At 37.8% G+C, this 13,173-nt stretch overlaps 1 gene segment (V, D, J or C); it reads left to right on the top strand.

Moving 5' to 3' along the window:
• Positions 1-7,484: 7,484 nt before the first annotated feature.
• Positions 7,485-8,125, top strand: LOC102848758. The segment is given in 2 exon segments: positions 7,485-7,530; positions 7,719-8,125. Coding segments are annotated over 2 exon segments (453 nt in total).
• Positions 8,126-13,173: the final 5,048 nt, after the last annotated feature.

Genomic DNA, 13,173 nt, shown 5'->3' on the forward strand with positions numbered 1-13,173 from the left:
GATATGCACATATATATTTACTACAAAAATGTCCAATTGTTCCTTGATTATTTAATTATTTAATAAAAAAATATTTTCCCTATTGAATTATAATTGTTTCTTGGATAAATCAAGTGACCGCATATGTGTAGGTTTGCATTTGGATTCCGTATTTTGTTTCATTTGCCTATTAATTAGTTCATTCACCTAAATATTAACATTCTTATAACTTTGGAGGATGGGTTTTCTTCTTTTTAATTTTTCTTATCAATATTGTTTTTTCTGGGTTGTTTATTGTTCATCAATTTTCAGACTTACCTTTTAATTTCCACAAAATTTTAGCTACAATTTGGTCCCATTACCTCTTTGACTAAAATGTATTTAACTTGTGGATCAATTTTAAGAAAATTGATAGGAATTTGAGTTTCTGTTCCATAAACTTAGAATACATCTCCATTAATTTAGGCCATCTTCAACTTCTCTAGAATAATTTTAATTCTTAATGTAGTAGTAATCTTAGTCTATCTTAGTCAGAATTATTCCCATGTATAAAGTTTACATACTATTTAAAGTATTTTTAGAATTTTATATTTTAAGTAATCGGATGGTAATCGGGATGGGTGTGTCAGAGGCAATGCGATTAGCACAGGATAAAGCAGGGTTTAGGGCTGTTGTACATAGGGTCGCTATGAGTCGCAAACGACTCAACGGTACATAACAGCAACAACAACAACAACATTTTTAAAGTGTTTCAAATGCATACACCTACTGCTGTTGAATCAATCTCGTAGCTGTTGTTCAGTTCCATAGTATGCCTCCACTGGGTTTCAGAGTACTAGAGAATGTTGCTCAACTTTTTCCTGTGGAGCTGCTGGTGGATTAGAACTACTGACTTTTTAGTTATCAGTCTGATGCAATACATTGCACACCACACCACTAAGATTCTTTTTCTAATGCTTATGACTTTGTAGTCAATGAGCTTGCTAAATTTACTTATTTCTCATAATTTAATAATTCTCTTATTTCTACATCTTCACTCATGTCTGCACATAAAGACAGGTTTATTGTGCAATCTTTTTTTCTGATTTTGTCCTATTTCATATTTTTAGGTTTGCAGCCTTATAGGCTTTCCTATATTTGACATACACATTCAAGGAAAGAAATGAGAAAATTACCACAAGCTTCTCACTTTGACCTGCTCCCCGGTCTTCCTCATCACTATAGTCAGTTTTTGAACCCTTAACATAAGGTAAGTTCAGTGTCCATCACTTCAGATACTCATACAATGATTTTAAAAATTTGATAACTATGAAATATTATTATCCTATTTCTTAGATGAGAGAAGTTGATAAGTAAATTTAGAAAAGAAGACATTTCTGAGATAAAAAAAATGCTGCAGGCAGCATAAAATGAGATTTAAAAAAGAAAATCTTACCTGAGTTAATTGGGTAACATTTCTCAAATGTTATTGTTTATTTAGGATTCTCACAAAGTATTTATTTCAAAAATATCTTCATCCTCAAAGATTCTCATTCATTAGGTCTGGAAGGAGACAGGAGTCTGGTTTTTTAATGAGTTCCCTGAGGTTTTGGATAAGTCAATTATGGAAATCTTTTGAAAAACACCTTTTCAGGAGAATGGCTGATACAGATCTACAAGTCATTGTGTGTTAACTTAGACCAGAGTTGTCTTGGGGGAAGAAACCTACCCTGGGAGAACTTAAGGTGGGTAATGACTTACTTTTTATATGACTATGTTTTATTCTGATTACTTAGAAGAGATCTTACTCTGATAATTTAACGTGCTAGAAAAACAGCTGAGAGTGGTAGAGAGGAAAAGAAGAAGCAGTTGGTTCCAAGCAATGAACAGACCCTTTGCCCTCTGAGAAAATGTAGTTATGATAATGACAATAGACTAGCTTAAACCACTGCTCTCTCCACAACTATGATTCTGACTCCTAGAGATCCCCCCTGGGCTTTGAGGCTGCAAATCTTTATCTGGAGGAGAATGCCTATGTTGCTTCTACAGAGCAACTAGTGGTTTTGAACACTGACCTTTCAGTTAGCAGCTCAATACATTATGTGCAACACTACAGGGCTCCTTATTTATGTGTGTCTTAAATGTGTTAGATAGGCAAAAGGCTTGAGGGCAAGACAGAGAAAGAAAGAAGCTGGTCCCAAGTAGCAAACAGGCCTTTATAAGTAGACCCGGAGAGGGACATCAAGTGACCACTTGCAGAGAGGATCAGAATGGTGTGCAGGTGGCACAGAGAGTTTTAAAAGGGCTTTCTGGGACACCCAGAGAGGTGTTAGTTTGCTCTGGAATTTAGGGGTAGAGGGCCTGTCAATGTGTGATCAGGCCCAGGGCCTTGTCAGGATTAACAGGTTTTTTTCAAAGAATAGTTTGGGTCTGGGGGTAAGGCCTGCATATATAGCTGTGACATTCTTCCTTCAAAATGGGTCCTATCACAATACACCTCAGAACCAATCCTGTAAGCTTTCAATTTGATGCAATGTATATATTTATGATCTTTGATTGACTAAAGTAGCCACACCTACATCGAGGCTCAGAATTAGATAAATAAAAACAATAGCTATTATTCAGAATTAGATAAATAAAAACAATAGCTATTATTCAGTGGGACTCCTTCAGCTCCATAGCTAATGCTTCCATTCATCCTAAGATTAACTCCTTGCCCTAATAATATATATGTATTATCTTTGTCCTTGTAATGTATTATAAGAATACTTAACTGTGTTCATGTGAAACTTATACTTAGATGAAGAAGCTATTGTATGAAAAGAGTAGGTGAACATTTCATGATTCAAAATTCAGAAAAGTATATGTCAGGGCTGTATCCTTTCCCCATCCCTGTTTAATCTGTATGCTAAGCAAATTATTTGAGAAGTTGGACTCTGAAAAGAAAGTGGCATCAGGATTGGAGTAAGACTTACCAATAACCTTCGGTATGCAGATGACACAATCTTGCTTGCTAAAAGTGAGGAGGACTTGAAGCACTTGCTACAGAAGTTTAAACACTGGAGACTTCCATATGGATAACATCTCAATGTCAAGGAAACAATACTCATCACTGGACCCATAGGCAACTTCTGATATTGTTGTTGTTGTTGATTGCCTTAGAATCAAGCATGATTCATAGCAACCCTATGAACAAAAACATCGTGATAGATGATGGAAAGATTGAAACTATTAACAACTTCCTCTTTCTTAGATCCACAATAAATAAAATTGGTGCTGGAGGTCGGGAGATCAGGAATCATAATCTACTGGGGAAAGTCTGCAATCAGAAACCTCTTCAAATTATGGAGGAACACTGATGTCAATTTGAAGACTAAGGTGCACTTGATTCAGACCATAGTCTTTTCAGTTATCTTCTATGCACTGAGAGCTGTACAATGGGTAAGGATGACATAGGAAAAATGTATGCCTTTGAGTTAAAGTTTTAGAGGAGAGTATTGAGTATTTCATGGATTGCCAAAAGAAAAAGTAGAGAGCGTGAAGCCAGATTGCTTTTGGAAGCAAGTATTCTGAGGCTTTATCTCACATACTTTGGGCATGTTGTTAGAAGAGGCTATTCCTTGATGAAGGACATGCTAGGAAGGGTGGAGGATCAGCAAAGGAGAGAATGACCCTCAACCAGGTGAATTGGCACAATTACTGCAGCAATAGTCTCTAGTGTGTCAGAGATTGTCAAGTTGACACAGGATAGGATAGGGTTTAAATCTATTGTTTATCATGCTGCTATGAGTTGTTCTCGACTCCATCATTGCTGTTGTTGTTAAGTGCCATCGAGGCATAGGTGACTCATAGTGACCCTATGAATGAAAGTCCTCAACACTTTCATCCTTTCCCTAGGTTCATAGTGTTTCTGGAGACAAGTTTCATGCTTCCAAGTTTGTTTTAATCGGAGAGCTTCAACAAACACTGTCCACCATGGGTAACCATTAACACATTTGACACATCAGTGTCATAGTGTTCAGTTTCACAGCAACCACAAATTACCTCTGTATGGCAAGTGGACACACCGGAGCTATATGACCTAGAAGAATGTTTGAATTCTCACTCACTCCTGTGAGGGTGAGGAGTTGAGTCTCTTTTCTGAGACTACTTGTTAAAGGCAAAATCATGAAGCCTAACAATTTTCAGTCTTAACTTTTAAACTATCACGTTTATTTTTAATTCTGGTTTTCTAATGCTAAATGATCTGGGCCATAGTCTTTGCAATTGTGAGCTATGCGTCCGAGAGCTGGACAGTGACTAAGGATGATAGAAAGAGAATTTATGCCTTTGAACTGTGGTGCTGGAGAGGAGTGTTGAATATACTATGAACTGCTAGAAGGACAAACAGGTTCATCCTAGAGAGGTTGAATCCGGGCTTCTAGGGCATGTTGTAAGGAAGGACCGGTCCTTGGAACAGGACATCATTTTTGGGAGGGTAGAGGGGGCGAGCAAGAGAGGAAGACCCTCGATGAGATGGATCGATTTAGTGATTGGGGTAATGGGAGTAGGTGTGTTGGAGACAGTGAGGTTGGTACAGGATAGAGCAAGGTTTAGGGTTCTTGTACATAGGATCACTATGAGTCGCAAGGGACTCGATGGCATGTAACAACAACATCAACAAATGCTAAATGAATGTCTTAATTGGGGTCTTGCTGGCTTCTCTTGTCATGATTACTTTCCAGTAATCTAAATGAAGTTATGCAACCTGAACACGTCCACTTACTCTCATGATAAAATCATTCAGGCTACTTATTTTAGGGATTATTTTTCTGCTTTTAGAACTTTCTGTAGGTGTTATTTTGTAATAGTTCTACTGGTTACCATCATCTTATAATTACCAATTTCTCCCTGGATTCTATGAGTAGTTTTGCTCTGTATAGTTACATCTATTCATTGATTTTTTTAATTTCTAAATAAAAATTTTAAAAAGGAAAATATCTTTGTTTATAAGGTGTATACTTAGTGAAATATGTTTTCCTTTCAGTCCTATTCTAGGTGCTTCCTGAAAATTGTGATATGTTGTCTTTTCATTTTCATTCAGTTCTTCCCATTAGTTTGCTTACTGCTAACATTTTCTATCTTTACATTTCCCTTCAAACAGGTTTATAACTGCTTATTAAAGCATATTTTTGATGGCAGCTTTGAAACTATTGTCCAATATTTCTAATGTCTTTTATCATCTTGGTTTTGACATCATTTGATTGTCTTCTTATTTAAGTTGAGATATTCTGATTTCTTTGCTATGATGCACGCTGTAAGATAGTGAATCTTGCTTAAACTGTTCGTTTTAGGGTGCTCTCCTCTCCTTCTCATATTTTGTGTTGCTCTGCCAAGGGAAGAGGGCGTCCTCCATCTCTCTGGTGTAGGTAGAAATCCAGGTTCTCTGTTCATACCCAGAGGAATGGTGGTTAACACTGACTGAAGATTGATGGTTTGCACACACTAGCTGCTTAACAGGTATGGCAATCTGCTTTGTAATGATTATAGCCTCTTCCTTCAAGATTCCTATGCGTTAAAATGAAGGCATGACTTTGCTTTGGTTATTTAGCATTCTTTGATGCTGGAGGAGTGACTTCTAACTTCCTTTGAGGACGGAAAGAGGAGGGGAGAATTTTGTCCCATTCTTTCCCACGCCATGAACTTCTCACTTCTGTTAGAGGTGGAGAGAGGTAAGGGAGAGTTCTATCTCTCCACAAGATCTTCTCTGACACTGTGGTGGAGGTGGCCTTTCCCCTACTACAGGGTCTTAGGGACTGTATCTAGATATCTTCTGATACTACCCTCTGGGGGTGGAAATGAGCATTTTACTACTCCTGGTAATGGTGGAAGTCCAGGCTCCTCATAAGAGCTCCACTGATCTTCCAAGGTGAAAGAGTTAATTAGCAGCCAATGAGAGCCAAAATCCTGGCTCTCTGCTTTAACTTTCTCTGACAATTTGACTCAGACTTTGCAAAGTTAGAAGTCTGTGCTTTCTAGTTTAGTGTTTTTTGGCATAGATGAGCATGGACCCATAGTTTTTCTGTGGAGTTTGACTGAAGTATCATATAGTAATATATGCATGAATCTGGTTTTGGGTGTTTTTAATTAGCTATGCTATGAGTGATCTATCTATCGGAAATAATACAAATTCATTGTCATGTAAAAAGGCAATTAAAAAGTTTAGAGTAAAAAAAATATGTTATTGTTCTTATGTACTGTTGAGTTGGAATTGACCCATATCTGACATTGCAGTGGATTTTTAGAGCAGTAAATTGCCTGGTAGGAGACAGTCTATCTTTTTTTCTGTGGAGTTCTGATGGATTTGAACTGTGTGCTTTTGGGTTGCCAGTGCAACTGATACAAATGTGTCAAGCAAATCAGCAATGAAAATGTTACACATTTTCCTGGATTCTATGATGTTTGAGCTACTTGTCAGTTTATTTAGAATATGTATTTTTAAAATTATCATTCCCCAAAATTATTCTTTTGTCTTAGAGTGGGTGAAACCAAGTTTGTCCTTGAAGGCTAGGATTATTTATTTATTTATTTTTATTTTTATTATTTTGTCTGTGTGTGTGCATGTACCGTCAAATCAGATCTGACTGGTACAGGAGGAAATTAATTGCCCCTCCTTCTCCGGCCGAGCATCTGGTGGATTTGAACCGTGTACCTTTCGGATTGCAGTACAGCTTCTTGCCACTAGGCCACCAGAACTCCCCGAAGGCTAGGATTTTGAAGCTCCGTCTCACATACTTTGGGCATGTGGCCAGGAGGGACCAATCCTTGGAGAAGGACATCAAGCTCAGAAGGGTGGAGGCACAGCACAAGAGAGGAAGACCTCAGATGAGATGGATTGATACAGTTACTGGGGCAATGGGGTTGGTGTGTTAGAATCAGGCTGGCTCAGGACAGGCCAGGCTTCAGAGCTGCTGTACGTACATATAGGGTCGCAGGAGACTCGACAGCACATAACAACCACCAACATTTTTTTAAAATTATTATTTGGAAAAGCCTTTAGGCTTTTATTTATTTATGTATTTCTTTTAAGATCTAATTTTCTAAGTTTTAGGGCCAAAATCCCGCATAATTTCACCTTTTTATCTGAGGATGACACTTTGAAATTCAATCCCAGAAGAATGGGAACAGGTGAGAGAAAGCGCATGCAAATTCTGAACATCTCTTTAGCTCTTCATTTGGCCCCTGGAGGGCGATGTTGCATAAATTGAATTTTTTTTTTTTTTCTGTGAAGGCTCAGAATAACCTTAGAAAAGCCTTCCCTCCCCTAAGCTTAACCAGTTACCTTGAGTAAGCGTTTCGCAGACAGTAGCATAAGAGGTATTTCAGAAGCCAGAATCGACTGTCTTCCTACCTGTCTCTACAACTAAGACGACTTGTAAATCTTCATTATTCCTCTATATCCTTAAAAATAACAGGCCCTAGATTCTCAGTTTTTTATTTGCTTGTGACAAATTGCAAGGAAGGAAGCGGCTTTCTCGCTGCCCGCAATGACCTTGGTGCTTATCTTGGTGCTTGGGGTTCTCCTGTCTCCCAGTGAGTATCATTTCACGCACCTCCTTGCCCACAGACCAAACATTGCTCTAATTTGAGTCTCAATTGACAATGTAGGGATTATTTGAAGAGTTTTTTGGAGGTTGGGTTGTTGGGGTTTTTTGTTTGTTTTGTTTTGTTTGGGGTTTTTTTTTGGGTCTGAATTCACCATCTTGGCTTTGATGTTTCAGGAGGAACAGGAGCCCAGTCAGTGACCCAGCCTGAAGTCCATGTCACTGTCACCGAGCAAGCCTCTCTGGAGCTGAGGTGCAACTTCTCTGCTTCTTTTTCGCCGTACCTCTTTTGGTATGTCCAGTACCCGAACCAAGGCCTCCAGCTTGTCCTCAAGTACGTACCAGGAAACCAGCTTGTTTCGGGCATCAAAGGTTTCCAGGCAGAATTCAAGAACTCAGAAAAGTCCTTTCACTTGAGGAAACTATCGGCCCAGTTAAGCGATTCAGCTGACTACTTCTGTGCTCTGAGTGACACAGTGCCTGGGACTGCAGGGGGAGCTGAACACAAACTACCTGGGCATTACAGCATAAAAGACCCGGGACCCAGCACGGTCTGTGAAGGCAAACAATTCAGAAGGAAGTAGAATCTTCCTGAGTGTTTAGATCCTTTGGATAGCTCAGATTTTATGACCTATTTTGTAAAATGAGGACTCTTGCTCTCTCAAGTACAGTGTTTTTATCCTAGAGGTCAAAATTCTAGAGAATGAGTAGCTAGCTACAGGATTTTAATTTGCTCACATGTCTGTTGAGACAATGATGAGCTGAAATGTCTTGAGGATGTCAAACCAAAGATTTCATTTTCATTATTCATCTCATCTCTCAAGCAATCAGAAAACCTAGAGTGAAAATGGTAATATTTTCAGATTATTTTACCCAGGGTATTTGAGAGGCCTTTTGCCTTAAAGCACTATAGTTAAGTGAATAAAGTATTGAATATTTGGAGAATTAGTTAAAGCTGGCATTTAAAGATGTGCACAGTGTACTTTTTACAAAAATGATATCGCCTGCATGAAAAAGGACCATTTTTATCCAGTGTTCCTTAACAACAGACATTCTGAATTAAACTCAAAGTTACACAAAATATCTATGTGGACCCATGGGGCTTGTGGTTCTAAAAGTGATCCTCTCTTTATCAAATCTACCCAGGTTACCTCTCTTCTCTTTTTCCTGTCATGTTTAATTTCTTTAATGCCTATTCAGTGTCAAGGTACAATTATTGACTGCTTGATAAGAAGTTGTGCTGTCGACCCAAAGATAGGCAATTCAAATTCACCAGTTGCTCTGTGGGAGAAAAACGAGCAATCCTCTCTCTGAAAATTCAACGGAGGGCTAGCTATGAGTTAGTTCTGATATCATGACACATAGCAACAATTACTTTACTTATTTTCCTATACTATTACTTAAAATTATGGCTAACATTGAGAAGAATGGAAACCCAGAATACCTAATTGTGCTTGTGTGAAACCAATACCTAGACCAAGAAACTGTTGTGTGGACAGAGCAAGGAAACACTACATTGTTTCAAATTGGGAAAGATGTGCACCAGGGTTGTATTCTTTCCTTGTACCTGTTATATCTGTATGCTGAGCAAACTATTTAAGAAACTAGACTCTATGAAGAAGAATGTGGAATCAGGATTAAAGGAAGAAACAAATTACATTTGGTATGTAGATGACATAACCTCCTGTGCTGAAAGTGAAGAGAATTTTAAATACTTGCTGCAGAGTATTAAATCTGAGGCCTTCAAAATAGATTGCATCTCAATGTCAAGAAAACAAGAATTCTCACCACTGGGCCAATGGACAACATCATGATATATGGAAAAAAGATTGAAACTGTCAATGATTTCATTGACTTGGATCCACTTGGCACCAGCAGTCAGGAGATCAGGAGCCATAATCTACTGGGAAAATCTGCAGTCAGGGACCTCTCCAAATTACTGAGGAGTGATGATGTCACAGTAATTTTAATTGTTTCCTATGCATTTGAAAAGGGTCCTGAATATCCCATGGACTGCCAAAAGAACAGATTTGTCTTGTAGAGGGTACAGCCAGAGTGCTCCTTGAATGCAAAGATTAAAAAGCTTTGTCTCACATACTTTGGCGTGTTGTCAGGAGAGACTATTCTTTGCAGAGAGGCATCAGCTTGGAAAATTGGAAGGCTGGTGAAAGGAAGGAAGACACTCATCCAGACAAATTGACATAACAACAGCAGCAATGGGATCAATTGTGTCAGAGAGGTTGAGGATAGCATAGGATAAGGTCCAGGTTCAGATCTGTTGTTCATAAGGTCGCTATGAGATGTACTCAACTCAATGGCACCTGATAACAACAAATGCATCTGTAAGTTGGACAGTGAATAAGGGAGACAGAAGAAGAATTGATGCCTTTAAATTGTAGTGTTGATGAAGAGTATTGAGTACCATGGGCTTCCAAAGAACAAACAAATCTTTGCTAGAGGAAGTGCAAAAGAGCACTCCTTAAAGGCAAGGATAGTGAAACATATTCTCACTAACTTTGGACATATCTTCAGAAGGAACCAGTCCTTGGGGATAGACATTGTGCCGGGAGAGGTAGAAAGTCAGTGAAGCAGAGAAAGACTCTAACTGAGATGGGTCAACACAGTGAGGACCAAATGGACTTGAGTAGAACAGAGATCATAAGGATGGTACAAGATATAGCAAAGTTCAGGTCTATTATTTATGGGGTTGCTCCAAGTTGTAGTTGCTCTGCTGGCCTAATGGTAAGAAGCTTTCCTGCAATGTTGAAGGCACACAGTTCAAAACTACCAGCTGCTCCATAGAAAAAAGACAGGAAACATCTTGTGTGATTAACTGCCTCTGAAATCCACTGTAGAGTCAGCGATGGGTCAGTTTTGACTCAACGGTACACAACAACAACAAAAATAGTCATTATGTTATCTATTGGTTTAGTAGTGAGAATTTTTTTTTTTTCGTTGAGGTCTAATCCATACTGAAAGCTTTATTCTTCTTCAATAAGTGATTAAAGTCTTTTCCACTTTCTACAAGCAAGTTTTTACCATCTGCAAAACACGGTTTGTTGATAAATTTTCCTCCAATTCTGATACCATGTTCTTCTTAATATATTTCAACTTCTCAGATTATTTGCTCTGAATACACATTGAATAGATATGGACTGAGGATACAATCTTGACTCACATCTTTCCTAATTTTATACCGTGCAGTTTAAAATTTGTTCTGTCACACAATTGCTTCTTGGTTCATGTACAGTTTGTTTCAGCATGAACACAAGTAATTGTTCTGGAACTCCCATTCTCAGTGTTATTTACAATAGGAGCCACACAATCAAAGCATTTGCAGAGTCAATAAAACTTAAGTAAGCATCTTTCTTGTCTTTTTTTACTTTTAACCAAGGTCCATCTGACATCATCAGTAATATCTCTTGTTCCAAAGTCTATCCTCTTCTGCATACAATTTGAATTTCTACCAGTTCCCTGTGGATGTACTCCTCCAGCCATATCTTAAAAATATGCCGCATGAATATACTTGCATGTTGAATGAATTCTGTTGTTTGGCAATGTCTATATTATTTTGGACCATCTGTTTTGTAATGGACACAAATATATGGAATTCTTCCAGTTGGTTCGCCAGATAACTGCCTTCCAAGTTTCCTGGCATAGATCTACTTATTGAAACAATTCAATTTACATTCCATCAAGTCTCAGAGTCTTATTATTTGCCAATGGACTCAGTGTCACTTGAACTTCTTTCAGAACCATTTGCTCCTGAGAATATGCTCACTCACTTACTCGTCACTGTCAAGAGAGAACCAGTTCATAGCGCAGATTGTAAATTATAAGCGAGGAGATTGTATACTTTTCTTCCAAAGATCACTTGATGGATTCAAACTGCCAGAGAGTTGATACCTTTGGTTTAGCAGAGCAGCTCTCTAGGGGTTACACTATCAGAGCTAGGCTACTTCCTGAAATGGTTCAGCATTTACCAATTCTTTTGGTATAGACAGTCTATGTCTTTTCCCCATTTTTTAATGCTTTCTGTGTGTTTTCAATATTTTGCCCATAGAATTGTAATGTGAGGCTTGGATTTTTCTTCAGTTCTTTCAGCTTGAAACATACTATATATGTTTTTCTTTTTTTGTTGTTGTTTTCTAATTCAGGTATTTGTATATTTCGTTATAATACTTTCCTTTGTCTTCTAGAGTTGCCCTTCAAAATCTTCTGCTGAGCTCTTATTTCCTACTTTTTCCTTACTTACTGTACATTAAAGAATAAATTTCAGAGTTTGTTCTGACATCTGTTTTAAGTGTTTTAAATGACCTTTTGCAATTCCCACAACTTTTGTGGTCTTTGGTAATTAGAGTTCAAGCCATGAAATTTATTCTTGAGATGATTTTTAAATTTAGGTGGGATAAACTCACAGTCATGTTTTGGCTCTCATAAACTTATTTTTATTTTCTTCAGCTTTTATATAGTTGAACTTGCATATGAGTGATTAATGGTCTGACCTTATTTTGACTAATGATGCTAAACTTTTACATCATCTCTTTCCACAGATAGAGCCAATTTGATTTCTGCATACTTATCAGGTGAGATGCATGTGTATATTGTTGTTAGGTTCTGTGGCATTTACAGTGACCCCAGAAATCAAAGCTTTGTCATAATCTGCACCAACCTCACAATCTCAGCCATACTCAAGTCATTTGCTGCAACCGTTACAGCAATTTATCTTGTGAAGGATCGTCCTTTCTTTTACTGAATCTTTACCTTTCCAATCATGATATCTATATTTCCAAGGGCAACATGATTAAAGTATGTGAAATGAAGTTCCACCATTTTTGTCTTTAATGAGCACTTCCTCCAGGATAGTTTTGTTTGTTCTTTTGGCAATATATGGTATAGAATTTCCAAACAATAATCTTCACAAATATCACAGTTCAAAAGAACAGATTCTTCTTTGGTCTTCCTTATTAATTTGGCATTAGTAGGTGATGATATTTGGATTAGTGGGTGATATTTGAATAATAGCGGTGTTAATTGATTTTTTTTTGTAAGTATATCAAGGTTACCCCATCACTGACAGCAATGTACTTCAGGACAGATGTTGAAATATTCCATTTGACAATGAATGTGATATGATTCTTCTTCAAGTTGTTAGTCATTGTCAAGCTCTCTTATGCATAGTAAGTGATTGTAAAGACCATGGCCTATATCAGGCACACCTTACTCTTCAGAGTGACATCACTGCTCTTCAGAACTTTGGAGAGATCTCTAACAGTAGACTTTCCAGCACAATAGGTCTTTTAATTTCCTGGCTGTTGGTGCCAAGAGGGTTGATTGTGGAACCAAGCAAATTAAAGCTGTTAACAATCTCAATCTCTTTACCATCTCTCATGATACTGTCGGTTGGTGCAGTATGCTTGTAAGAAAAAGTATTCACATCAATGCAGATATATTTATTGCAGTTTTGTTCACTATAGCACGGAGTTGGAAACAACCTAGGTGCTCATCAACAAACGAATGGATAGAGAAGCTGTGGTATATTCACACAATGGGATACTATGCTGCATTGAAAAACAAGGAACTCATGCAATATTATTCAAAATGGTTGACTCTGGAGAACATTATGCTGAGT

This window comes from Elephantulus edwardii, unplaced genomic scaffold, assembly GCF_000299155.1.
Source record: "Elephantulus edwardii isolate Elephantulus edwardi_28Jun2011 unplaced genomic scaffold, EleEdw1.0 scaffold00026, whole genome shotgun sequence".
Classification (NCBI taxonomy): Eukaryota; Metazoa; Chordata; class Mammalia; order Macroscelidea; family Macroscelididae; genus Elephantulus; species Elephantulus edwardii.